Source organism: Fibroporia radiculosa, assembly GCF_000313525.1.
Source record: "Fibroporia radiculosa TFFH 294 genomic supercontigs, scaffold1273, whole genome shotgun sequence".
Taxonomy (NCBI): Eukaryota; Fungi; Basidiomycota; class Agaricomycetes; order Polyporales; family Fibroporiaceae; genus Fibroporia; species Fibroporia radiculosa.
In genome coordinates this window covers 17,257-44,467 of record NW_012133280.1, presented here as the reverse complement: position 1 = coordinate 44,467, position 27,211 = coordinate 17,257, and the positions used below count along the sequence as shown (strand labels likewise).

Here is a 27,211-nt window from a genome sequence, read left to right as displayed (position 1 = left end):
GGTTGCGCCGAGATGGAGAATATGGCAGCGGCTGGGAAACGAGGAGCGCATGAGTTGCGCATGAGGCACTGGGCGGTCCAAGGCATCAGCCAGGCTGGATGGAGCAACTTAAAGGACACGTGTGCTCCTCTTCGTTCCCCAAAGTGCATACTTCTAGCATGTAGTACGCTATTTTGAGCACTCCACAGGGAGACCGTGAATGTCGACCAGGGCGAGTACAGATTCGAATCGTATGTATCATTTACATCGGTTTACGTGGTCGCGAGCTCAACTCTCCGCCAACACTCCGCGGCACGTTGTAACGTGGCGTTCAAGATCTCACTGGCACCCGACACGGGATTCAGCATCCCGAAATGTGTCCCAGGACACTCATACACCTCCACCTTATCGGTCCACTTATCCAGGTCAAATGCCTCGGATGCTCCCTGTGCGCGGGTATGTATCTTGGTCCCTCTCTCTGCCTTCATCAGCACTGTCTGCTGCGCTGGCCACACCAGTCCATCTAGTATCCCATCCTTCTCACGTCGCTCCATCTCCATACTCTCGCGAACGCCCATGAGCAAGTGAGCGGTGTACGCCTGGCGGAATCTCGCCACCCATTTCTTTTTCTGGCCACCATCCTTAAAGTGCTCCTCAAACTGCACTTGGATGTCCTCGGCGTCGTCGAGCACTCCACTCGCCACCATGTCTTTGACGACTTCCATAATCTACGTCCATGTTAGTGCCTGCGTTCGCAGGACAGTTTGAAGCGGCAACTCACGCTGTCGTCCATACTCCCATCTATGATGATCTCGCGTATGTGTTCTCGCATTTCTGGTCGATGATACAACGTAGGAGCGCCGTCTAGCATGATCAGCATTTCCACTGTTTCGCCTGCGGCACGTAACTGTTGCGCAATTGCGAGTGCAACCGCGGCGCCTGTAGAGCCGTGAGCGTCGGATAGTAATGGCCCTGGAATCAATAACATACCAAAAGAGAACCCGCCCAAGCGATACGGTCCTGTAAACTGTTTCTGCTTGATCTTCTCAAGGTAAAAGGTTGCAAGTCGCTGTAAGGTTCCGGTCAAGGGTGCTTCGGGGGTGTCTTGGACACCATACACGGGGACCTGAACCTGCTGCGCAATCTTACGCAAGACGAGGACTCCACCTCCTGCGCCGTGCACTATGAACACGGGCGAGCCATCTTTCACGCTATTGAGGCGTACGATTGTTTGATTCATGTCGTTCTCGCTATATCCATTGTCTGTAAGCGAAGGGTCTTGCGTGTCGGCGGCTGAAGTTTCCTCTGCCACAGCCTCTGCGGCCTGCTCTACTTGCATAGAGACTAGTCTCTGCACTGAAACACAAAGCCAGTGAGGCGGCTGTTTGAGGAATAGCAACATTGTACAACTTGCCTGTCATATATCCGCTGAGTAGCTGCAGTTGAGTGACATCAAGGCCAAAGCTGGACTTCAGGATTCCCCTGAGACGTGCAGCGGTAAGAGAATCGAGGCCATAGCCCGACAATGGAACAGTCTCCTCAATCTCATCGACGGCAAGCGAGAGGACCTTGGCACAGGCGGCTCGTATTGTTCCCTCGTCGGATGTGCCTGATAGTGTGGCCCCGTCTACATCTTTAGTGACCAGATGGCGTATGATCGACTGGCTTCTTGTAGGAGCCAAACCAGCTATTCCAAGGAATATATGGTTATTGCCACACGATTAGAAGTGGAACAACATACATTGAAGGGTCATCTTCCAATCCATTGTTGGAATATATACACTGTTGCGGGGTTGCGTGCCAAGAGATAAAATAGCGTCGAAACATTGTTGGACAACTTGTCTTGTGACGACGCCAAAAGACTTGTACTGAAATGATGGTGGTCAACAGCCTACGCAAACGACATCTCGGCTCTTACGAACTTTCTCCAAAGCAGCTCTTCGAGTGCCCGCAGATCCCATGCTTCGGGCCAAAATCCCAGCATCAAGCTGTAATCCAATTTGGTTATAGAAGGTTGTGGAAAGGCGATAAATGGACTTACAACAGGCGGTACAGCCACAGAAATCGTGTTCGGGAGCGTAGCGCCAATCTTTTCCATTTGAACCTGTGCAGCAGTGTAATTGGTTTGCCCTAGTCTCGCCGACTTAGTGTTGACCATGTCAAGGATAGTTCAAATTCCTACCCGGGGAGCCGCTCAGGGCGGATAAAGTACTTGTAAGCACAAGAAAATCGAGGGACGCGGGGTCGACGGCCTCCAGTAGCACTTGCAACCCTTTCACTTTCACGTCGTACACTAGGATACATGAAGTCAATTCATAAGTAGCATTCTCAACAGCAAAGATGTGGAAAAATTACCTGAATGCCAATCATCATCCGACTTCAAATTGACAAAGAGTTGATCGTTCAACCTCACAGGGAGGAAGAAGACACCAGCGACAGGACGCTCTATTGAGGCAAACAGTTCCTTGGTCTTTTGTACATCAAGGCATTCTACCGAAAAAATGTCCACCGTAACACCTGGACGTCCACGAAGATATTCGATCATCCGCTTTTCTCGGGTAAAGCTTTCATGCTTTAGAGCCTTTCAAACGGGAATGTGTCGTTAAAAAATATGCAAACGCATGAATATAAGGTATAGTTTACCTTACTTCCAGACCTCGACGTCAGAACCAAATGTCTGGCTCCATTCTCCACCAAAAATTTGGCGATATTGATACCAAGTCCTCCAACGCCCCCGATAAGAACATAAGATGCGCGCGAATTGAAAGCAGCTGTTCCAGCGATAGCGCCTCCTTTCATGACCGGAAGTTCTGTATCAATGTCCTCCAAACCTAGCACAACCGCAATGTTGCCGGAGAATTCACGGTGTGTTCTCTCGTGTGCAAGTGAGAGCTGATTCAGATTGAAGACCTCTACGGAGGAGAAAAACGCGTCGCGGACAACAGGAGGGATGTCTGCTAAGCCCTGAAAGAGGAAATCTTCCTCGGCCAGATTATTCCAATCAACAGAGATATAACGCTGGCCCCGCGGAAGCCGGTCGGGTAAATCTCCCTCGACCTGCACGAGAGTCGAATTCTTGGCCATGATCTGTATTGTCTCCGCGCCCACGCCCTGGTCAGGGTCAAAGCTAATAGCAAGACCAACACCATTTGGGGCACATTTATGCACGGCTTGAGTCCAACTTCTACAGTCGCCGGAGTCATATACGAGCCCAAGATCTGGGAAGTCACTTGTCATATCAGGAATCAACGTCTTCGTCATGGTGACCAACACTTCAAAGCCTGTAGATTTAAGATACGAGTAAGCGGTCCACGCTGCGGCAGAAAATTCTCCGGCATGCAGGATGATATGACGATTTCCGTTTGACGGAAGCGCTTTCATGATCACCAAAGAGACGAAGACCAAACGCCCAACTAATGCTGCAGCCGAAGACAATGGCAAGTCGTCCGGAATAACAGAGACCCTTGAACGAGGGCAAACGATAATGCTCCCACTATGTCCAGAGACGATCCCAAATACCCTGTATATCCGCTAAATCTTGAAAATCACCCTCTAAATGCTAAAAATCCTTACCTTTGGCCTACAAGTTGACTTTCCCCTTCGAGGCCCTCCCCGATTGCAGTTACAGTGCCCGAGAATTCGGAGTGTCCAGGGAATATTGACGACACAGACACAAACGATACGTCCACTTCTACATCCTCAGGAAATAATTCCGCTGGATAGTCCCGCCATATTTGAGTCTCGCTGAATCGTACGGCATGTGGCCCTCGGGCCTGAACGACTTGGGGCTCAGGAGCTTCCACAACTCGAGGAACAAATATAGATCCTGATTCATCAATCAGGAGTTCCGCGTGGGCCATATTGAGAGGGATCAACTTCTCAAGGATATACGCTCGTTGCCGATTTTGATCCCACGAAGAGTGGAACAACACTGCGAAGATTTTCCAAGACGGAAATTCATGGCCAAGACTTCGGGAGAGACCTACTAGAGCCGCGTTGCGGGATGTCGTGTCAGAATGCAACCACAAGGAGTAAGGTTTGGAAGCGCTCATGCCGGATACGAACGCAACGAGGTCAGGCTCATCGCCAGCAGCAAAGTAGCGGAAAACAGTCCAATCGTCACATTGGAGATTTGGTTTCGCTTTCGAGATCCCGTTCGTCAGACGTGTTGGTGTAAACGCTTGTGAAATGAAGGCGAGATGAGCGAGATGGCCGCTAGCTGCAGAAACTAGGGCAAGAGGTTCATCGTAACCAGCCAACTGAAGCGCAGTCTTCCAATATTGCAGCGACACAGGGTAATTAATCGACTCTTCATCTTCCTGACGGACAGCAGTCCATTCACAAAATGATCCGAACACAAACTCCATCCCTGAACAAAAGTCATATAGTGATCGAAAACAAGCAAGTTATTCAATAACCTTACATTTAGTTCCAATTGTGGATCTTGAAAATGAGTCACCGTCCAGCTCTATGACAGAAAGGTAACCACCAACAACGAGCATCTTCCGAAGGTTGGTGACGACCGTGCGGATGTCAGAACAACTGTGGAGGGAATCGAATGCCACGACGATATCAAAACTTGCAGGTTCCAACGTCTGCTCTCCAATGGAGACGGTCGGGTCAAAGGTTACCGAAGTCATAGTCGTCCATGGGGATCTAGCCATCGCCTTCTGAGCGAGCAGGATATCAGTATCGCTGCACACATATTCGACATAATGACCGGGGGCCAAGTTGCTGTCTACCAAAGCCTGGCCGAGAAGTTTCGTGAGATGGCCTAGCCGCGCACCAACTTCGAGGACACGTATAACGCGTTTCCCTGCTGTGATTGCGGCATTTACGAGGGACACGAACTGAAACGCAAACTCATCAAAGACCGGCTCTTTGAAGGGTGGACTCTCGTAAATGCGGTCTATAGCATCATCCTGAAAGAGCTTTGACATGGAAAGAGTTGAAGTCAATGACTCTATACGGGATGTTAGTGCTGTTAGCGAGAAGATTTTGCTATCATGATTTCTTGCCTTCGTAAATTTTGCCGAGTTGGTGTGTCAACTCCAATACACCTTGGAACTGAGACTGTGGAGACACCTGGCCACAAGGTGAATGGATAAAACCAGCGCCAAATTTGGCAATGAGATTCTTCGACCTAGCTAGGCGACGCTTGTCATCAAGATTTTCCGGAGAGAAGTCTTGCGGGAGGCATCTGCATGAATCTTCATTCAGTCATTGGTATTGATCGAAACCGAGAACACTGACGCCAGCGCCGCGATGGTATATGAGACGGCGAGATCATCGAGAGACGCCAAAACTTGAGTAGCTTCTGACTCTACCGCGAGGCCATCAAGTTCCCTAGACCCACACAGATGTGCGTGTGGCAAGGCCCATGGCTGCCAATGAGTCATATATCGAACAGAGGGTAGTGCATCTTCTTGCGAAACCAACTTGAAATGGAAGCCTTCATCCAAGTCAAAATAAGCTTTCAACACAAAAGTATACGACAAGAAAATTTAACCTTCTACCGTGAATAGAACCGACCCTTCATCATCCAATACATATGCATTGACGGTCCAGTGAAACGGCGTCCAATCAGTTAAGATAGCATACGTTCGAAATTCTTCAGGCAAAACAAGTGGTTCGAGACGTCCATCATTGCGGAAAATCCTCTTTACTGAATGAGGCAGCTTGTAGAGGCCCAAGCTTAGTCACACTTAAACAATTTGAGGATAGCGAATGAGACGCACAAAAACATTCTCATTCTGACTCCCATCGTCCAATCCTCGGAATAGCTGATTGACAATCGTTAGGAAGTGGACTTATATATAATAAAATCACTTGCCAAACTCCAACACAAAGAGATCTGTCGTAGTATGATTGAGGACTGAAATGGTATACTGATTAAGGGACACGCACCTGAAAGACACCATCTAGTAAAGCGGGATGAAAATTATAATCCGTCGCGTTCAGGCCATCGACGTGGCCCCGGATCCAGGCGATACCCTCTGTCTCATTCATACTGAACCGGTTGATTCGCATAAACCTGATATAGGAGGTTCAGAAATTACTGATACTTGAGTTAAATGGCTTACTCAGGGCCAAATTGGGCATAGTTTCGTAAATGCGCATAAATTTCTTCTTTCGTGCTCGACTGGAAACAGCGTTCGATCACTGCGTCAACATTTACCGATGTAACACCGTTTGGACTGAGTTTTGGTGGGCCGTAACCCAGTTTCCCGCGCGAGTGAACAGTATCGAACAAAGGTACGCCTCTCCTTGTCCATTCTAAGTCTCCCTTCATGGTTTGAAGCGCCGACGAGGACTTTACAAACCATTCCACCCCCTCATTTGAGACCTCTAGCGTAATTGGAGGCCCGTATTCATCAAGAATGCAAGCAGACTCAAACTTGCAGTCCCAGACTTCGGTCACGTCCGGGAATTCTAAAGCCATTTCGATATATGCAGACGCTGGTATCAAGTTCTAAAAACGTTGATGAGCCAGAATATAAGCAGGAGGGTTATTGCGCTTACGGAGCGGTCGATGACGTGTTGCGACATCCAAGATTCTGGATTGTTGGGGCCAACTCTTAGCCTGGAGGAATTTAACGCCCTCGTTGGGGGGAGAAGCCATCTCTGATAGGACGCGGGCTTGACCACAGCATTTGCACACAGCCAACGCTTTTTGTTGAATGGATATTCGACAACTGGAAGTGACTCTGAGGGATATGCGTTTAGCATGGAGAAATCAATCTAAAAGATATCCTTTAGAAACGTCACGAACGACAAAGCGGAACACAAATCTCACCGAATTAATACCGCAGAGCAGAAGACGTCCGATTGTATCCAGTAGCGTATGCAGCTCCGTCTTCGCACCTGTACTGACTTTTGTATGACGCAAGGAAGGTGGTCGAGACCCAGTGCCCATAGAGTCATGGGCGCCCATTGCTTTAATATACTGTGAGAACTGATGAATACTTATCAAGCTCTGAGAGAGATCATGATACCTGAGACAAAACCGGATGAGGAGATAATTCAACGAAAGTGACCAGATCGCCATAACAGTCTTTCATCTTGGGGATGGCTGTGGAGAACAACACGGGCAGGCGAAGATTTTTCCATAAATAATCAATCGTATAGGGCTCAGACACGAACTCGCCAGTCACGGTGGACATGGTGGGGATTACGGGAGAGTGATCGCCAGGGTGAGCAGAGAAGATCGCAGCTAGCTCCCTGCGATATGTATCTTCGCAAGGATCGACGAACGGTGAATGCACAGCCGTACTGACGCGAAGTTTCCGGGCGACGACCCCATCTACCCATTTATCGATATACATCGACAATACGTCCAAGACCTCCTCTGGACCTGATACACCAATGTCAGTTGGGCTGTTATAACTAGCCAAGTGTAGCTGCCTTGTCGCTTGACTCTCTCTTCCAGCCAGAGATAACGCAGCATCCACGTAATCGTTAACAGTATTGGCGTCGCATCCAGACATTGCAACCATGGATCCTCCCGTATTGTCAACTACTCCCAGGGCGCGACCGCGCGCAACTGCAACCTTGACGGTCATCTAAACCAGGGGGCGGCACTTCATTAGTTTACTTCTTGCAAATCGGACTAATAAGGACTCTCACTTCACGAGACGCCGCGCCAGATGCGTATAAGACAGCAGTCTCTCCCAATGAATGTCCAACAAGGGCGGTAGGTCGAATCCCAAGAGCGATAAGCAAGTCAAACATGGCAATTTGGAAGAACGCGATCGACACCGAAATGACCTCCGCGGGCCAAATGGGACTCTTTTCGAGCGGATTTTTCTGCGTATGATCTTGCATAAACAATCCTGTCTTGGATATGAATGATTCCCCGACGTATGCGCTATAAACCTTGTCACATGCGAGAATACTATCGCGAAAGGCAGGGTAGGCAGCCATTAAATCCCGCCCTTGGCGCCAGTGCTGTGGACCTTGTCCGGAAAAGCAGTAAACCAGAGGATTAGCCCGCTTTCCAACAACGGCAGGCTCTGGAAAGGTTGCTGTCTCCAAACTATGGGCAACTGCGTAAGTGCGATACGGCATCTGGCGAGCGCGACGGCCGAGATGTTCGCAGAGGGAAGGACAATCTCCCGTGAGATAGCGAGACTTATATTCCTGCATCAGCGTATTGCAAGACTTGAATGTGAGGGCGCCTTTTGACCACCAAGTCAGGTATAATCGCGGAGAAGTTTACTAGCCAACCCACCCATAGTGAAAAGGAATGGGCCATTTGCAGAACCAGATGGATGACTGGAGTGAATGGGGCGCGATTCGTGTTCGCGCAGAACAGTGTGCCCACATGATCCTTCCGATAAATATCACCTCTATGATACACTACGGAGGACACGATATGCTCACCTCCGAAACCAAAACTCGAGATGGACGCAATGAGACCTTGTTCGGGATCTTGAGCGACAAATTCTGCGGTAGTAGTAGGCACACGTAAATTATACTTCTCAAAATCAATCGTTTCCGATCCCTTTTTGAAATAGCCGTTCGGTAAAATCTCTTTGTGTCTTAGCATCAGTACGATCTGTGCACGATATTATAAATCTGCGGCATCATCGCAATTTTGGAGCAAACCTTTGTTAGTGAAGTCATGTAGGCACTATCATCAAAATCGTGAATACCCAGATACGAACCTACCACGTAAGACTATCGCACACCTGATTTCTCCGTGTCCAACATTGCTCTTAACAGATCCGATTATAATTTCCTTCCCGTCGCGACCAGTGGAGAACACTTTTCCCGCAAGATTAGCCTCGATGGAATCCCCAACGACCGTCCCTGTCCCGCGCAATTCGACAAAGTCAGCCTGATGTGGCCGAAGCCCGGCATCTTCATATGCCAGACGAATTGCTTGAGCCTGAGCCTCAGGGTTAGGGGTTGTGAGGGAGCCCATGAGAGACCCGCAAGAGGTCATCGCAGTGCCGACAAGGGTCGCATGAATGGTATCGTTATCCCGGACGGCAAGATCGTGTCGTTTGATTACAACAGCCCCGGCTGGAAGAAAATCGTGTCTAATAAGCATTACATGTGAGTGACAGAAAATATAGTTCACCCGAATCTGCGCGAGCATAGCCGTCGGCGTCGTTGTCGAATGACTTGGATATACCATCTGGACTGAGTACACCAAGCTGACTAAATGCAACAGTGTCTGCCGGTGATGCAATGAGGTTGACACCGGCAACAATAGCCTGGTCACAGTCCCCATTCCTGATTGCCTGGACCGCAAGATGCATCGCGGTGAGACTGGACGAACAGGCTGTATCCACTATGGTTGAAGGACCAAGCAAATCGAAAACGTAGTTGACACGATTGGCCGTGATGGAAAGAGAGGTTCCCGTCATAAAGTACGCTTTGTGGATAAATCAAATTGCATTAGTTGTCAAGGATAGAGAAGGCATAATTCCCGTACCTCCTGCTTGAGTTATGTCTACATCGTACGGAATGAATCCACCCGCTATAATTCTTTTAAAAGCTCAGTATGAAAGGGCACAAGAGGATTCACTTACGACACCCAACAAAAACCCCAGTGTTTGTGGCCCGATAGTCGATTCCACTGCGATATAAGGCATTGAATGCCTGATGCAGGCTGGGACGAAGGAAGAATCAGGGGAGATATGACTATAAAAAGAGCAGAAACGCACACAACTAGTTGAGTGATTAGAGCTTGTCCACCCTCCGCTTGAGTGATCCCGAACTCCTGGATATCTGCATACTCAAATTCAGGTATGAAGCCACCTTTGGCCTACGAAGTAAACAGAACCTGCATCAGGACAAGGTATATACATACGCCACAAGGTGACTTACAGTACAGGATTTTCCGGGTGCCGTGCCATGATATGCATCGGCATTCCAGCGATGCGGTGGTACGGTGATAATCCCCGATCCGCGATGCCTGAGAAATTCATGAAATTCCTCTGTGTCGAGGCCTTGCGTTTCGCCGCCAGGAGCGCATAAGGATAGGCCTATCGGTGAGGTGAGAACTATTTCCCCGTAGGTCGCGAGTGCAGAACTAGCCTACGATGGCCACTGCCTGCGGGTCAGGGTTGCTGTAGCTAGGCGCCGGCCGTGAAGCCATGTACGACTGAGCCGGATTAGGAAATAAGATGAGATGACGACTCTCAGACTAACAAGAGGAAATCTTGTACAACACTTGTTCTAGGCAGCCCCGTCTTATATGCGCAAGATCACAGGATATTCAAAGGATATCCTTCCTCCATGTGTTCAAACTTTGGGAGACAGTTGGCAGTTCGACTTGAAGATGCTGTCGCTTTCCGCAAGCACCACAATCTTGAGCAGCTTGGTCAATCATACTATTTGCTGTAGTTGCGACACACATGAGAGGTCCGGAACTCACAAGTACCGGTGAACCTTACGTCAATGTAGGTTGCCTTCTAGTGCCTCATCGGCCATCGTTGTCGTCTTCTAGACCACGACGTCTGCACTTCTATAACTACAGGTTCCTGACCAGTGCTATTACAGACACGGCGAGTTCTCACATAGTCATGAACGAGACTGCTTTGTATGGATTAACAGAACCAGCGGTGCCAGCGCGACTTGGAAGTCACATTCTCCGAGTGGACATTCTGGTAAAAGGAAATCAAAGCTGCATAAATCCCAGGTATCTCAAATGCGAACACCTCCTAAATTTTATGCGCGGAGCCCTAAAAACACTCGATCACGTATTCTCATCTTTTTTGGGATAGTGGATTGCCACTATGTACCTGTGCCTTCCCATAGAGATATCGACCTCCTACATTTTCTTGGGCAGCTTTTAGGCTTATACACGATCAATTATCTCAACTCCCTGTACTTGGGCTTCACTCGATATGGGTGGTATGTTATATTCACTCACTCTCTTCCTCTCTTACACAAAATGGCTCTGGAAACCACGGACGCCATGTCAGAACCATCTGGGCGACTTCTTTATCAGGAACTAGTTCACGAAAGCTTCAGGTTCGCCGTCAGAGCCTTACTTCTGGTGCACCAGAAGCAAACCTACTGCGCAAGATAGTGGGTCCATTCAGACTGTCACTTTCAGGACACCTTATGACCGTAAAACACACGATATTTGGAACACGCAGAACCACTCGTGATGCGAAGCACGGACAAGTACGATAGAGGCTGGGAGAGAAACATCTGGTTTGAGCTAACAACGATCCACAGGCAGACATCTATCTGAACGTGTGATCTACAAGCAGGCGGTCTCGGTCCTCAAGTTCGGACAACGCTGGGGGGTCTTGATGCAGTCAATTTGCGAGTGTGTTGATCACTGTCAAGCTAAAGTATAGCATACCGCATGACTGTATCCTGCCAATTGCAGTATAATCGTGGTTTGAAGTCCATCTTTAAAGTCGATCCCATGGCTAGTAGCGCAGTATGTATGATTTTCGGAATCACTCAAATAACGCAATGAACCCGTTCTAGAAGGCACTCTGACCTGTCACTCGTAGAATGGTCCCACAGATCTTAACGTACAAATGACCCTACGGACAGGCCTCCGCCCGTTCCTGTCTTCTCTCCCAGGGGGATGCGCAATTGCATCCTGTCTTGAGGTGTTCCAAACCACAGGCCTGGGCCGTTTCCCTCATATGATCATACAATGTCGACTTTGTTCGCCTTCACAGAGCATTCGTATCAGAACCGGGGCGGAACTCACATCCCCACATCCCCAAACCCTATGCTCACAAAGTCACTGTACCCGTGTGAAAGCTTGGCCATTTGGTGAGCTCCCGTCGTATATAAGAGGAGCCAAGTCGTGGCTGTAACGACAGTCTGAAAATTTCCAAGTCTTTTATCGAGTGAGCATGTCTTTTCCTTTCGTTGTTGTCCTATCTGACTCGTTCAGTCTACCATTGTAAACAGCATCTCGCCCCCATGGCTGTAACAGGAACAGCCCAAGGGACAGTCGACTTCAAGGAGGACGGCACTCTCACTACAAACTTCACCACCGCTGAGGTAAAGCTCTCGCCCATAGTGGGTCGATTACGGTTCCCGAACCCTATCTATTTCGCGCCGGCGTATACAACGCGGTGCTCACCTACAACGATAAAGCCTCCTCCGGCTCGTACAGCTGGACCACGACCAAAGAAGGTAGCACGGTCAAGGTGCAACTCGCCCTCAACTCTGGCTCCTCCCTCACAATCAATGTGCCGGAGACTGCGATAGTTTCGAAGACCTCGCCCAATTCTGCCCATTTCAATGAGAAGAGCCCTCCGAGTGGGTCCTTCGCTCTGAATTAAGGAAAGTTCTGGAGTCCTTGTAGCTCGCCCACACACACACTTACTAAAATTTATATGATCTGCAGACGTCGCAAGAAGACACAAGGGGGAGTTTTTGAGGTCATGTCCCCCAGATTGAGCAAGTCGAATGGAAGTCGAAAGCGCGTGTTGCATTTTGTATATCATAAGAATTTCAGAAGCCTGCGTGACAGATCATGTTGATGAACCCTTGCTTTGGCTGTGTCCATATATTGTGAACTCAGAATAAGCCAGCGGCTGTAGCTCGAGGCGACTTTCTTCCAGGCTGCGGCAAACAGCGTGCGCGCCACTGATTCACAACTCGAAATCTAATTAAGATGCCCCGCACTCTCTCCGTTTGGACAGCCTTCTCCCCCCTGGTGAAGACATCTATCGTGATTCTGCGAAACGCTGGTCCGTGCGTTATCATCGATTGTATTCGGACTCAGGCACGCGGCGTCTCTGAAGATTCCCCCGCATGTATATACGTAGTACGTCACGGTCTTTTCGTTCGTCTCCCTCAGGTTGTCCGCACTGCACGCTACCACCTCATCAGTTGTATAACACCTCGGTTGACAAGGAAACACAACGTCTAACGATGAGCTTGTCCGAAATGGTGGGCGTACACTGCAAATGACTCCCACCATGCCTTGTTAGCTTTTAAGTATTAGAAACGTGATGCGTATTGAACTTTTGAGGTAGAACTACCCATCATTCGAGCAGCAAACGCATCATCGGTACAGAGAGACCCTATGGAAGGCAAGGAGTGGATAAACGAGTGGTCTCCGGCGTGCTACAAACAGGAGCACCTATGCGCACACCGGAAGAAGGTGAAGACGACAGTAACGACTAAAAGGTCCCCCAAAGCCCAGAGAACGTAGCATAGCGGAAAACGGAGCGTGGATATCAGCGGTGTCAGGATCATGTATGCGAGAAAGCACATCTAGGGTGATGCAAAGTGACTGTCCTAGAAGTTCAAGCAGAGTCCCGTGGTATACTGGATGCAAAAGTAAAAGGATCATCGGACGGTAACGCCTGACAGTCGGAGGCCAGACCGCGGCGCCGTTTAGGCTAGACTGAAGCCCAGTGCGGCGACGACAGCTGCAAGACCGCCCAGGGAGGCAACGACGCGCTCGGAGCCACTCTTTGTCGTGGTCGAGGTCGCAGCAGCGCCAGAGGTAGAGGTCGAGGTGGAATTGGTTGTACCGCTCGTCGGGGTAGCGGATGCGGCGGGGTATGTTGCACCGAGCGCCTTGATCTCAAATGGCTGGCTGGTCGCGTAAACCTGTAAACACGACAGTGCTTATTGAGCAATGTAGATGAAGGCCAGGGGGAGTAACAACTCACGTCGGTGGCATTAAGCGAATTGGATAAAAGGATGGTGTAGCCATCGGCGGCAGGCATGGTGACTTGGTACTGCGAGATGGCCTCGGAGCAATCGTAATTGGGCTGTTGGGCAACGAATGCGAGGGGCTCGACGAGAATGTCTGGGTTCGAGTTGGCGATGCTGGCAATGATCGGTAAGACATACGTCGGATTTGACAAGGAACTCCAACTTACGAAATCGTGAAATTCTCGTATGGCGACGTCTTGCACGACCAGACGATCACGTTCTGCGACTGAGCCACTAGAGGAGGGGGAGTCGCAAAGGGGGTGAGCAAGCAAAGGGCGGGCGATAAGGACAATACACTCACCCCACCACAAATTAGGACCGCCGGGGGAGATGATGGTGAGCTGGGCGGCGGCACCAGAGACGAGGGCGGCGAGGGCGAGGACAGAGGCAGCGAACTTCATCGTGGCAGCGACAAGGGCGGGGTGAGTCGAGGGCGACGATGGGAACGGCGGCGGACGGACCCACGTTGGTTTTTACCAGCCAGGCGGAGCTCCAATTTGCCGGTGGCTAGCTGTCCTTGTTCGGCTGGTGACCTGCACGCAGACATTTCTCATCGCCAGACTGTCCAACGGCTGATAGCTGCCTGCTGCCGTCCCCACTCAGCATTAGAACGCGGGAACGGCATGCTGCTCACCGCATGGTGCGTCCTGCAGTGTCTTGCTTGCCGTATCAGACCAATCTACGTCGTGCATCGTACCGGAATAGATTGCGGCAGCTGCTGGTTGCCATCCGCCTTGTTTCTCGACGACGGAGCGGCTCGTCTATGGGCGTATATGTGAGCATGTCTCGATCTTGGCGGATCTTGCCAATGTGCGTCGCAGACGCCCCCACAGCAGCGCCCACCGGCCCTGGCTCGATGCGCAGCTGGGCAGACGCTTGCCATCCCATTTCATTATCTTGCACAAAAGCGTTCGCCCCTTTCTCTCCGACAGTTGTTTTCATAAGCTTATCCACACATGCGGCTCTATAGGCAAATAGGGGGAGGAGACTATGTCATCTCTGGACCAGGCGGGGCCTTCTCCTCGATCGCCAAGTGGACTGTGATTCCATTTATCTTCTTGTGTGGACGTACTTAGTAGAAGCACTGCAGCCCGCCCAAGCTTACCAGAAGTGCCATCTAGTCCATGCATGGTACTTATGTGTGGTGAGACGCGCAGTAGTTTCCCTGCATTTCAATTACCCACACATCCCCATCCGCATCATGATGCAAAGGGAGGGGCCGCGCCTGGATGTGAACTATCCATCTTCATCGGAGTTCTCCACGAGTCATAGGACACCAGTGTGTATTCGCTCGAATTTCGGCCGCTCGCGCGGAGTCGTTTTAGCTGACGGCCAAGTCATAGCCTCGTAATAGATGCTTCTGCGGGATATCTATGCTGATCTTCTCGCAGCGCTTCTTTGCACTCGTCACGTCTAGCTTTGGGCGCATGCTCCGGCCTAACAGCAAGGCAGTACTCAGCCAACAGGTATTCGTCCACAATCCAGCAATCAATCACCAACATCCATCATATCCGATGTTTTTCGCCGACCTGACAGTACAGCTCTTCGCTCGCCACCCCTCTCAAGTGCCTGCGGTACCATATAACGTGGGATGTGGCGGCAGCTTTCATTTCATACGGAACTACGCAAGCACAGTGCGCACACGTGTTCAGTGCGTTGATAAGGGCACCCCTCCTGCAGCTAGACTTTCGCGACGACACCCTGCACGACCATGACACTGACCGCAGACCGCTATGCTGCACCCCCACACAATCACGACACGCTGCCTGAATACATAGACTGGCCTCATATCTCTCCCCAGAGCGTCGCGAAAAACGTCGATCTATCCAAAAGCCACCTTGGCGCCACGCTCGCCGATGACTTCTCTCCTCAAGACCGGTCGCTCGTAACCTCCAGTATCCGTATCTCCGTTGTGGACGTCGATCTCGAGCGGATGAGTCTGCTGCTGCCATATCCCAACAGTGATCATAACTTTGGCGTTCCGTTCACGTTCCATATGACGAAAGCTACTATCTCTCATTCGGTCGCTATTCGGTCCGTTCGTCTATTTCATCTTGGCTGGATTTCTGTGCTCATGCCCTGCATCTAGCTTCGCAAGCGGTGTGAAGGCCGTTAAACGCATCATCCCCCGTACTCTCAGAAAAGTCACCTCGCCCGTCTTGCATCGTCAATCTGCGGACGCAGCATCGTATCCACCACGCCACGCAAGCTTACACAATCTACTGTGCGTTTTATCCCCACGTTGATTATTCAACTCTTTAAATTAAAATCTCATCACTCAGGTCGCCATCCCATGACTGTGTAGCCTGTCAAGCGCCAATTCACGGCGCCCAAGTCCGCCTCTCGTGCGGACACTACTACGACGCATTATGCCTCCTCGCGCTCGTCGAAGCCTCCACGCGTGACGAGTCCCTCTTTCCCCCGAGCTGCTGCGGCCAGCACATTCCCGAAACGTCCTTCCGCCAACACATGCCGCCCTCGCTCGCAGCAATCTACGACGAAAAACACGCGGAGCTCAGCACTATCTGCCGCGTGTACTGCGCGAGCCCTGCCTGCAGCCGCTTTCTCGGCGCACGCGCAGACGAGAGCGCGCCCACCGCCCCTGTGCTCCGCTGCCCCTCCGCCTCATGTGGCGCACACACCTGCAGCCGCTGCCGCGCCGCGGTGCGCTCCGGCGAGACCCACCGCCACCGCTGCGGGTACGACCGCGCGCAACGGCAGCTGTTCGCACTCGCGAGCGCACAGGGCTGGGCGCGCTGTCCGGCGTGCGAGCACATGATCGAGCGGCGCAGCGGGTGCTTCCAGATGACGTGCGTGTGCGGCGCGCGGTTCTGCTACCTGTGCGGCGCACTGTGGAAGACGTGCGGGTGCGCGCAGTGGGAGCGCGTCGAGCTGTCGTCCTCTGCGTCGTCGGACCTCGCGTCGCTGTCGAGCTCGGCGTCGGACGAATCGGACGAGTCGAGCCTCCGCACCTCGCTCGCCTCGCTGCATGCGCAGGGCGCGCCACTACAGCGCGATCCGCACTGCCGGGCTGCGGCGGACCATGGGACAGCCCCGTGCAAGTTGTGCAGCTTGGAGGGATACATGGACCACGGGAGACACAAGCTGCTGGACGAACGGCCCTTGCCTCCCCTGCCGCCTTGGGACGAATCGGACATGTTGGGATTCTGCCCATTTGATGCGAGTTTTGGCGGAATCCTACATCGAGGCCTTGTCGCTCAACGGGCGCGGATGCGCGGGCACGATGATCTTTTTCTGACGAACAAAATGCCGAGCAGTGACTCTTCCATGTCTGACGACTGGAGTATCTGTTAAAATCCGCCTCCGGCATCAGCACATACGACGACCTTCCATACTTGCATACACTATTTAATCTGCCCTCTACTCATTTTCTACTCATAGCATCAATAATCCTGTATCTCAATACCTCTTTACATATCGAATGCGTTCCGCTCGTTCCCTGATCGAAGAAATTAATGTCCCTCACGATAGATCGGCACTCAGACCCATTGACAATAAGGGGATCGAGAGATTGTGCTATGGAACATCTGGCTATTGGGTAAATTCTCGAACGTGTTGGAAAGTGTTGAGCGCCAATGAACCGGAAATCAGCATCTTGATATAAGCAACAGGCCCATCTTCTTGTCAAGATACATATATACTTAAGGTCATGATGTCCAGCCTCTCAACCGTGCCACAACACCCTTGATTTGTTCTTCACTGTCATCCTTCTCGCCATCTTCCTCTTCGTCATCACCCCGAGCGTCCTCTTGATCTTGCTCCTTGTCACGCACTGGCTCGAGCATCTTCGTCCTCCCCTCAGCATCCTCCTCCTCCACCCACTTCCTCCACCTCGCCAGCGGTGCCCACTCGACATTCAAGGCTTCCACAATATTTGATAGCCACCCGAGATCCGCCGCGAGCTGCGCAGCGCCTGCAGCCGTCAGCTTTGGGATGCGAGGCAACACCTCGCGTGTCAGTTTAGCCAGCAGCGTGCGCGCCAGGGAGGCCAGCCACGCCGCGGTCACCGCCTCTGGGGAGAAGTGCAGATCGTCGATGTTTGGTACAGTCGGAATGCTCGCCTGCAGCTGCTGCTGCCCGGGTATCAACGCCAGCGACGCAGAGCGGCGTGCTTTCATCTCGGGAGGACCGTGCGCAGCAACCGGCGTAGATGGAGGCAGCGGCTCGGCGAGCGCGCGCAGCGCTCTGGTTCCGATATGAGGGAGCGTGGCGAGCGATACGGCCAGTGCATCATCGTCCGCATACACCTCAAACAGTCGTGGAAGGCTTAGCAAGCCCTCGGCAACACGAGCCATCGTTGGGCTTGGACTGAGCGAGAAGGTCGGGACGCGTACTGCGCTCGTAGCCCCGGCTCCGGAAGTGCCAGACGCTGGCTGTCGCTTTGAGGCGGGATCCGGCGCAGTCCAAAGGGAGAGGGAGGCGTAAGAGGCCAAGTGTGCATACAGGGGGCCCAGAATCGTGCCCTGCAGCGAAATTTGACAAGCTTCTGCTAGTGAAGTTATGGCGCTCCTTCCGCCTGTGAGTAATGGTGGAGTGGATAGAGTCAAAGGAGCAGTGGACATGAATGATCCACGGCGGGCATCTGGAGAAGGTGGCACGCTGGGCGGCAATTGGAGCTGAAGCGATTCAGGATCGACGCTGTCCAGAAGGGCATGCAACGCTGCAGAGTTTAGCGTCGTCTGCATCAACGTCTGCACTGCCCCTTTAGTCGTCCCTCCAGCAGGAGATCCGTTCGGATCCTGCCTCGCTGCCCTAAACACAGTGGATATCTGCACGAGGCTAGTCCGCAACCTTCCCTCAAACATCGCAGTGCGATCCAGCAGGGCACGAACAACCTCGAGGACATGCAATAGCGCCTGTATCTCCGCCCAATCATCCGCTGTATAATCAAGATCTGCCAGCTCCTCTTCGGAGACGCTTGACTTGACGCCAGATTGAGATGCACTTCCAGCCGCCTTGCGCGAGATATCTCCTCGACAAGCTTCTGCAAATCCGGAAAGGAGGTGATCCACAGCATCTACGAGGCCCGTAGCGCCATACCCGTGCGTGAATACTGTGCAGCGCGTGATTGCTTCTTCAGCCGCGCCATACACGTCCACAGCACGCTCTCGAAGAATTCGAGCACGATCAGAGCCCTCGTAGCTCATGGGTGTTGTGCGAACGGCAGCCGCAAGTGCGTCGTCCAGGAGGCGCCGTTCGAGCATAGCATATTCTGCTTGCAGATTAGCGAAAGGCGCAAAGAGCTCCGTGTCCCATTCGAGGACGAGCGGTAAGGTCGTGGATAGGTTGGCTCCGAGCATGTTGCCACTAATTGACGCGCGCCGAGAAGACGTGCGGCGCGACATCGACATCGACATTCGTGACGATTTGCGACGCAGGTGTCCACGCGAGCTGTCTCCTTCAGTACTAGCAGAAGGAATGTGACCCATCTTCTCAAAGATCTTTTCTACCGCTAAAGCAAAATCCTCTGTTGCCCTGTAGGCGATAATGAGTTCGCGCAATGCAGTAGCACCATAGTGCGTGGACACTAATGCCAGGCGCTGGGAGAACGTAGGTTGAAGCGCCGATATTGTCGAAGTGATCAATGTCGATAATGTCTGTTGAGGGTCGGGAAAGATAGCTGGGATAGAGGTGCGCTCCGTCTGAAGGATGGAGAGAAAAGATGCATAGAAAGTTGGCAGGAATGAAGAGGAGAAAACTTCTGTGGAAGAGTCGGTGCCCGGTGCGTTTTCACGCAGCCGCACATTTTGCCAAGCGTCCACGAGGGATGCACGACGAGACCCATAATAGTAATTCCGAAATTCAGCCTCCCGCTGAATATTGCTGAAGATCCCAAAGTAATTGCGACACACCGTAACGTCCTGCGAGGATACCGCCGCGACAAGGGCAGAGCTCAATGCGGCCTCGAGCTGATTCTGTAAGCTGACCATCAGAGTACGCCGGCTTTCATATTCTGGCGTGTTTTCGAACACGGCCATGCTATTGCTAGCCTCTGAGAGCCGTTCCGCAGCCTTTTCGTAATTCTTCTCTCCAAGCAACGAAATAACGTCGCTCTCCAATGTTCCCCAGCTCTCTGCTTCTCGCAGCACCTCTCGCGCTGCCTCCATGTTACGCTTCACCGTATCAAGAAGATGAAGCTGCTCCAATGCAGCATCCGTCTCTGTTCCTGCAGAGACGGTGGATTTGGACTCTATGACGTGCAACACAGACCGCAGAGAGAGGGCACCGTCTCGCATGTAATGCAAATCGTACGTGAGGCGAGACGCACCACGCGAGACGTCCTCGATGAGTCGCTCGACCTCCGAAGATGTGTCCTCGCTCGCTATCTCGAGCGCACCAACGAGACTGGAGATGCGGCGATCCATCTCAGTGAGCTCCAGCGCACCATCGCCTCCGTCTCCGCCTTCCGGCGTGAGGATCTCGTTAATCCAGGACACGACGTCAGCGTGGCTTTCGAGCGATGCCAGGAGGTCTGGGGAGGATGGCGCGGCGAGGGAAATGAGCGAGGGCTTGAGAGGAGGTGTGTTCTGCATGGTGGGAAGGTCCTCTGGGAAGCATCGTTGAGCACGTTGCGGCTACTTTGGCAAAGTCGCGCACTTTTACTACAACAACTTCTGGATGAGCATGGAGGGAAAGGTCCAATCGAGCTAGTTCTGCGCCACCTGCCAGTCTAGACGGCTGAAAGGACGCAGCGCAGTCGAGACGTTCAAATCGATGAGCGGCTGTCGAGTTTCTAATAGCTATGTCCACAGACTGCCTTAGCTTGATTTGAGAGTTTGATGCCGTTGAGAACAAAAGACGCAGGCGACTCCAGCGAACAACAGAGACAAGGTAACGGCGATGTACGAATAGCAATGAAACCTGCGAGCGCCCATAGGCGACTGGGGAAGCGCACTTGCCCCCTTTCTTCAAGGGCAATAACAAGGTCACGATCTACCTACATCACAAAATACACCATTCAAATCTAGACTACAAACCACCCTAGCCATGGCCCATGAAAGTTCTCGCAAGACATCGAAAAAACGGCACCAATATTCGGCTGGCTCATCCAAAGTTGTACGGACGTATGTTTTAGCAGACCGCATCGAAGCAGCACACGCGAATGTAAGTCATATCATAATGCATGAAAGCAAAAACAATACATGGTAACGGCCACGAGTAGTCAAAGGTTTTACGTGTCTCAAGCCAGTTTTCCCAGCTACGCTCCAACAAAACCACAGTAAAGCATATGTCCAATCTAGAACGTGCTGGGCCTGTGCGCAACAAACGTAGAGCGAACCTTCGACACACGGTGAGGAAGGGGGAACTTGAGCTTGGGTGTGAGGAGCTGCTTGATATAAGGTCGGCGGACATCCTCGGTCTTCTCAACCTCCACAACACGGAGAATCTGTCCGACAACGAGTCAGCCTCATCATGAACCAACGCACCGCAGAGGCATAAACACACGTGAATAGACCGGAAGCGGGCACGGTGCCTCGCGGCCATGTCTTGGTAGAGGCTCTTGACCGCATCAGCGCGAGAGAGCTCACGGAACTCCTTGTACATGTTGTGTGTACCAGAGCGAGAATCATAGCGAAGCCAGATGCCAAAGTTCTTGACCTTCAAGGGCTTCTTTTCGTGAATCTAAGGGGCGTATCCAAGAAGACGCCAATCAGTCCCATTCCGCCTGCCATTTGAACGGCTGCAAGGGATAATGATACACACAACGTTGACGCCAATGATCTCGCCACTGGCTTTCTTGACTTTCTTCAATTGCCTGTCCAAAGTTTCAGCCTAATGGTTGTGATTCAAGGGATCTTACCCAAGTGCATAATCAGGAAATACACCCACCTCAGGAAGTACCAGAAACGGGACTTGGCGACGACTTCGTTGGGCGCAAAGATGCGCATACGGTAGATCTTAGGAGTAGGCTCGGACTCCGTGGGCAGATGGCGCCCAACAACCTGGAATTCCTGGAGAGGCATCTGGGACACAAAACAAGGTCAGTGACCGTCATCCAAAGAACATACAACGCATCCATCCTGCCCAGCAACATCCACACGTCCAAAACCAAGCGAGAAGCGGGCACACAGCATCGGAGTATAAGACTCACTTTTAAAACTAGCTTACCGTTGAAGTTGGCGTGGTGGATATCGTCGAGCCCGGCGTCGGGGAAGCGGAGGTCAACGATGAGGAATAGGGTTTGGGAAACTTCCGCTGACTTCGAATAATTTCGGCACTATCCGGGCGCCTGCACGGCAACACTGAAACCAGTGGCATCTGTGGCATACTTGAAACAAAGATGATGCTCTCATACCAGGTCCTTGTCGATTAGTGGTTAGATCATCACGTTGTGGCGGTACATCCGAACCGCAAAACCGTGAAGACGGAGGCTCGAATCCTCCCTGGGACATTGTTTTTGTCAAATTGGATGACCGCGCTCTTCAATGAATGCATACAGCCGAGCCTAAACGACGCCAAGAAATCCTGAGTTTGTTATACTAGGTGAGAATGTATATACAAATAATGGGCGTATAAAATGTCCTCTCAAGGACTGACCATCGAAGGCATTGAAGATAAACGCCCGAGTTGCTGAAGTTCTCCTGCAGTCCTGATCGGAAGGTCAGCTCGGAAGTAAGACGGCACTGGGGAGCCACTGAGGTCTCAGTTTTCAATGTTACGATCTTCCTGAGCCCAAAGCCAAAAAAGTAGCACCGTATTAAGACAAAAAGTAAAAATACACGAGTACTATTATACACTATCAATATACAATATCCTCCAAGCGTCCAAAATACACCATCTGCTACAAAACCAACGGGAGATTTTTGCAATTGTTACGCGATCCGATCAAGATCGTAGTTGCGTCGATGTGGGGTATCAATGTCCTGCATTTCAAAGAGCTCGGGGACGACCGTCGGGGAGTCGTCCGGGATTTCCTCAATGTCGACTTCAGGAAGGGTCTCGAGATGTGTGCCCGGTTCGTAGTCCATCATGTGGGAGGTAAAAAGAATAGTCGTGGAATTTTGGCTGTCATTAGGGTTGGTGGCGAGGCTTGGGTGCGCGCTCGCGCTCTCGTGTAGATTCAACATGAGCCGTGACATCATGGTGACAGACACGCTGAGAAGATAAAGGATATCCACGGTGAATTACGAGCAGAAATCCTGCGGAGAGGTCCACGCACCTACTGGCGAATGTGGAGAGCACCCCACGCAGAAGGGGCTGGATATACGATGAGCGTCAAATAAAGGGACTTACAAGGCACTCATCTATACCTGTAAGAACTGCGCAGTGTCAGCGACGGGGAAAACATGCATGGGAACTGGCCGTACATAGAATGTCAACGTGTTGGCGAGATTCACGGAGGCCATCACTCTAGAAAAGGTACGGGCGGTTAAAGAAAAATGCTGGAGGCCAAAACCGGCGCCGTGCTCACGCAAAATATATCGCGCCTATCGGACACAATAGGCGTTAGTCGGAGGACTAGATATGAAGGGAAGGACACACCATCTCTGAAAACGAGGGTCAGGATACCATTGCGGCCGGGGAGGGGGGCGTAGAGGTGGCGATCTTTCCATGTCTTGTACATCGTGAGGCTGAATATCATCACGTCGTACACAAACAATGATTCCCAAGCCACAGCGATGCCTGTGTGAGTTGGCCGTCATTACATCTGATTGACGCGGTAAATCAAGACTTCAAAACTCACGTATTGCACTAGAGAGCGAATGGTACGACCGATAGATTAAAATAGAGTTGCTTAATGCATAAGATTTATCGACAACGTACGTGATGCGAGAGGCAGCATAATGGCATCCCCCACTCAGTGAGATGCCTTCATTCTGTCCGGTGACTGCGTACTGAGAAAAGTGGTTTTTTTAGAAACTTTGTAGGGAGATCGTCAGGTGGTGCACCTGCTCACAATTGAAAGCCCTGCCAACGTGATACCTGTTCCAAGGACAAAGGCCAAAACGCGCTTGTCTTTGCGATAGACCGCATAGATGCGCAAACATAAAAGTACTGTTGTGTCAAGGCTGATAAGTTACGAGTTCATAGCAACAGCTCATCAGGGAGAGCTTACCGCAGACCACAACCTGCGCGCCTATCAGCAGTATTTGCCGGTACAAGCCATAGTCGCTGCAACTAGTAAAGCGTTATCGACATGGTGGTGATGCCGTTGCATAAACACGCACCCCTAGGGAGGCGGAAACGTCAAAAATGGCTATGAGACAAGGAAAGTGCACTGACCTTTGCCGTTTTAAATTCGTAAAAGTTTCCTACATTTACGGCAATGTCCTAGGACCAGGTAAACAAGCGCAGGGTGCAGTTGCGACAGTACAAGACTTACGCCAAGAGCCGTGAGATAGCGATTCAGACAGAATAGCCAGGACGCTCGTGATTTCGGCTGTCGCCAAATTCGCGCATACTCGTCTCCAAACGTCAATGCGTAGTCGTAGTAGAATATGGCTGCTGTTCGTTAGCGAACGCGCCAAATATAGCATCTGTCCGCTCACGCACCAATGCCAGCGAGATGAAGGTAGTTGTGGAGGTATCTGCAGACGAAACGTACATGTCATGCTTTGATAGCTGGAACGAAAGCTGAAGTCACTTACACCTGGTTTATCGGGTAGGCGTCGCTCATAGCGGGCTCTGTGGCATCGAGCTCAGTATCCAAGCCGGTTGAGGATGATGCCAGCAGCTCGCAGCTCAGCGCGCAATCGACATGGTGGGGAAGGGTATGACCGAGCGCGAGGACGGTACCTTATATTGGTGCTGGCCTGGAGTGCCCAGATTTGCTCGCAGATGTAGCATTATTGATAGAACCATGCCGGCCGCATGGGGCGTGAGCCTATCATATTGAGGGAACTTTGTCAGGCCTCGAGGCCTCTCCGTGAATACAAGGGGACCCCACTGTGATCCATCACCGCCGGCAGGAGCGCCCCGCGAGCGATTGGTCGCCTTTGATGATTCACGGCTGGAAACGCGAGGCGTTGACACGATTCGGATTTGATAAAATGGGGTGGACGGCCTGGGACTGGCTGGAGGAGGCCGGATCATCTTTGCGGCAGCATTTGGTGCTGGGCAGTGGGAGAGCCTGAGTCCGCAGGAAAAGACCCGGGTCGTCTGATGCTGATCCACTTCCTTTCCGTGGGACAAGGAGAGACGCCGGATCGCAGATTGGTGACTTCTTCGTCTATCCATAAACTGAAAGCCTCAGCTTAGTCTTAGCACACTGAGGCAGATGCGGGGGAGGATAACGGATATTCTGACCAGTTGTAAATCTACAATGCACACCTACCTGGCAACAGAACAAACAGTGGCACTGACGTCCATCTTAGTAGCTGCATCATTGATGTTACGAACTGGGTACGAGCATGTCTACATACAGCATCACCAAATACGCGTTCCGTTGCCACTGCTCAGGCGCAGTCGCTCGCGCTACACCGTGCTGTGCATATCGGCGATTATGCCCCAATAACAGGATGCTCGTCCATCCAGCTACCCGGATAGCTTGCTGCTGCAACTAAGGATCGTCGGCTTTCCTTCGGGCCCTTGGGTACATGCAGCGTGATCGTAAAGTTCAAGGGGGAAACGGCGCACCCGGCCATAGCGGATGATTTTACAGCGCAGAACATTCCTCGAATAGGAAATGGGTGCTCAGGCTGCTACAAGCCGTAGGAACAGCTGTGGTCAGCAGAGCGCGCGTCACAAACATGGCTTGAATTCTACCACGACTGGTCTGAATCTGGCTCAAGCATCTCATCACGGGACTGCTGTCCCGTCGACTCGAACTAAGCACTCACTGGTCAAAGGAGGATATGGGAAAGTGCCAATACACCGAGTAAGCCAACATCACTACCGCTATCTTGAACATATCATATACGAACTACAGTTAGACAGATGGGTAGGTTGCTACTTGGAGGACACCGACATAGGAGAGGCAACATGAGCGGCAAACAATGGGAAGTCTGCAAGGGAGAGCAGAACCTGAAACATCGTCAGCAGTCATCCGGGGAGTACATCTATCACAATCTGTCATACTCGAGGAAAGATTGCGCGTCAGCGCTTTAACTAAACGCCCGCGACCAGTTGCGAAGTAGCTGAACAGCACAAGCCAAAGCCAAAGCCAAAGCCACAGTATCACAGCGAACAAGAAGGGTTGTGGAGGACTTGATATCCCCGTCGCCTGCGCATTTAAGTTCCGCAGAAAGCCCCGTGTCGCTGGCCTGCTTGAGTAAATGGGCCTCCGGCACAAGGAGTGGTACACGCCGGCAGCCACAAGCGCTGCACAGCGCCTTGGCACATCCGAATATCTGTCAACGTCATTTTCAAGGAAGAGCGCAGTAGCGACCACGGACGGCCTGGCAGTTTGGTGTAAGTAATCGATGTCCGGCGAATGCGACAGTCGATCATGGATTGAGAGCACGGTTTTCGCTGAGAGGGGATGAGGCACAGGTTGCCTCGAGTTCGCAAACCAGTGGTGCAGAGATGCCGCGTCCCCCGAAATGGCCGATTCAGCCTTGGCGAAATGAGAAATGGGAACCAGATAAAGCAACCCGGATCACAGAGCTTGCATGGAGCCGGAGACGCACGGCCTAAGCTATTTTGGCTAACTAAACTTACTGCGAGCGACGAAGGCCGCGGCGGCAGAATTGGTGAGAGAGGAAGTTTTTCATGAGAAAACGATGCGTTGTTGATTTGCAACCTGCCCTGGAGAGCGAAGCAGCCCTAGCGTCTGCATACACATGTTACGGTGGCAAACTTGGCTGGAGCAACGAATACCAATTTGCAATTGCACTGCAGACAGAATGCGACGGTAGAGTTTTGGACGTGTTAACCATAGCGCGAATATGTTTCAAGACGACTGGCGTGCCATTGTCATAGGGATCTTGGCAGATCGTTCAGAAGCAGCTGGCATAAGCTTGCCCGAGTACAAACTGATAGAGGTTTGCGGGACACGACGTAGGCGAGGCCACGCGAGTGTCTGGCAGGGAGTATTGACAGCGTGGGCACAACGAAGAGATGTTCGAAGCATACTTAGAGATGTCTTGCGGCGACGGAACGAGATGTGACACGCCCAGAAACCATCCAAGAGAGGAGCGGCGACAGTCACGAACTGGTACAACTAAGAGGACTATAGTTCGCGCACTGATGCCTTTATCAGGGTATCGTAGACGCGAATCGGAATCCGAGTCGCGTCCAATCCAGGTGGCGGCGAAATCACCTCACGGGAACCGGTCCACAATTCGGGGACTGCCACTTCCCAGTCCTCCCGCACAGGCAGTGTATCTGTAATCAAGGTAAGCAACATTCAAGATTTACAAACTGCTATCGGCGTTCAGAGCGTCGTCGTGCTGCGGCCAAAAATACGATGCACGGATGTCCACAATGTTGCCGGCAATGTTCGGTTAGAGGCTCTCTCGATATGAGTCGAGCCGCACTGATGTCGATCGCTAAATCGGTCAATCCAGAGACAAATCATGACGGTCGTCAGGCGAGCAATGAGATGGAGCATACTACTATATCGATGACAGTGAAGCTTCCGAGGCCAGAGGGGGAAAGTTGGCCAACT

The 27,211-nt window shown here is 51.7% G+C and overlaps 8 protein-coding genes across 8 annotated transcripts; 2 read left to right on the top strand and 6 right to left on the bottom strand.

Moving 5' to 3' along the window:
- Window positions 1–251: 251 nt before the first annotated feature.
- Window positions 252–4,919, bottom strand: FIBRA_02484 (uncharacterized protein; the record flags this gene model as incomplete). The annotated part of the gene is made up of 12 exons (XM_012324345.1): window positions 252–707; window positions 761–918; window positions 970–1,330; window positions 1,380–1,666; window positions 1,721–1,847; window positions 1,902–1,967; window positions 2,021–2,109; window positions 2,162–2,272; window positions 2,335–2,560; window positions 2,623–3,499; window positions 3,553–4,348; window positions 4,403–4,919. The coding sequence occupies 12 exons, from the start codon at window positions 4,917–4,919 to the stop codon at window positions 252–254; spliced, it is 4,071 nt and encodes a 1,356-aa protein (XP_012179735.1).
- Window positions 4,920–4,983: 64 nt separating this feature from the next.
- On the bottom strand, window positions 4,984–10,087 carry FIBRA_02483 (uncharacterized protein; the record flags this gene model as incomplete). The annotated part of the gene is made up of 18 exons (XM_012324344.1): window positions 4,984–5,179; window positions 5,233–5,363; window positions 5,887–6,013; window positions 6,063–6,451; window positions 6,502–6,720; window positions 6,776–6,925; window positions 6,975–7,541; window positions 7,606–8,156; window positions 8,210–8,308; window positions 8,362–8,536; window positions 8,587–8,611; window positions 8,670–9,006; window positions 9,065–9,361; window positions 9,422–9,466; window positions 9,519–9,598; window positions 9,654–9,754; window positions 9,822–9,974; window positions 10,031–10,087. 18 exons carry the CDS (start codon window positions 10,085–10,087, stop codon window positions 4,984–4,986), a joined length of 3,699 nt encoding a protein of 1,232 aa, XP_012179734.1.
- A 1,799-nt stretch (window positions 10,088–11,886) lies between these two features.
- Window positions 11,887–12,251, top strand: FIBRA_02482 (uncharacterized protein; the record flags this gene model as incomplete). Its single annotated transcript, XM_012324343.1, has 2 exons — window positions 11,887–12,029; window positions 12,083–12,251. The coding sequence occupies 2 exons, from the start codon at window positions 11,887–11,889 to the stop codon at window positions 12,249–12,251; spliced, it is 312 nt and encodes a 103-aa protein (XP_012179733.1).
- A 1,063-nt stretch (window positions 12,252–13,314) lies between these two features.
- Window positions 13,315–14,042, bottom strand: FIBRA_02481 (uncharacterized protein; the record flags this gene model as incomplete). The annotated part of the gene is made up of 4 exons (XM_012324342.1): window positions 13,315–13,533; window positions 13,596–13,755; window positions 13,809–13,875; window positions 13,943–14,042. The coding sequence occupies 4 exons, from the start codon at window positions 14,040–14,042 to the stop codon at window positions 13,315–13,317; spliced, it is 546 nt and encodes a 181-aa protein (XP_012179732.1).
- Window positions 14,043–15,352: 1,310 nt separating this feature from the next.
- Window positions 15,353–16,956, top strand: FIBRA_02480 (uncharacterized protein; the record flags this gene model as incomplete). The annotated part of the gene is made up of 3 exons (XM_012324341.1): window positions 15,353–15,675; window positions 15,731–15,865; window positions 15,924–16,956. The coding sequence occupies 3 exons, from the start codon at window positions 15,353–15,355 to the stop codon at window positions 16,954–16,956; spliced, it is 1,491 nt and encodes a 496-aa protein (XP_012179731.1).
- A 353-nt stretch (window positions 16,957–17,309) lies between these two features.
- On the bottom strand, window positions 17,310–20,195 carry FIBRA_02479 (uncharacterized protein; the record flags this gene model as incomplete). The annotated part of the gene is made up of 1 exon (XM_012324340.1): window positions 17,310–20,195. One exon carries the CDS (start codon window positions 20,193–20,195, stop codon window positions 17,310–17,312), a length of 2,886 nt encoding a protein of 961 aa, XP_012179730.1.
- A 704-nt stretch (window positions 20,196–20,899) lies between these two features.
- Window positions 20,900–21,737, bottom strand: FIBRA_02478 (uncharacterized protein; the record flags this gene model as incomplete). Its single annotated transcript, XM_012324339.1, has 5 exons — window positions 20,900–21,049; window positions 21,109–21,285; window positions 21,367–21,418; window positions 21,493–21,626; window positions 21,672–21,737. 5 exons carry the CDS (start codon window positions 21,735–21,737, stop codon window positions 20,900–20,902), a joined length of 579 nt encoding a protein of 192 aa, XP_012179729.1.
- Window positions 21,738–22,475: 738 nt separating this feature from the next.
- Window positions 22,476–24,280, bottom strand: FIBRA_02477 (uncharacterized protein; the record flags this gene model as incomplete). The annotated part of the gene is made up of 13 exons (XM_012324338.1): window positions 22,476–22,758; window positions 22,823–22,860; window positions 22,914–23,013; window positions 23,075–23,090; window positions 23,146–23,286; window positions 23,348–23,498; window positions 23,561–23,658; window positions 23,720–23,732; window positions 23,783–23,833; window positions 23,887–23,934; window positions 23,987–24,105; window positions 24,157–24,191; window positions 24,252–24,280. 13 exons carry the CDS (start codon window positions 24,278–24,280, stop codon window positions 22,476–22,478), a joined length of 1,122 nt encoding a protein of 373 aa, XP_012179728.1.
- Between the last annotated feature and the right edge of the window lie 2,931 nt (window positions 24,281–27,211).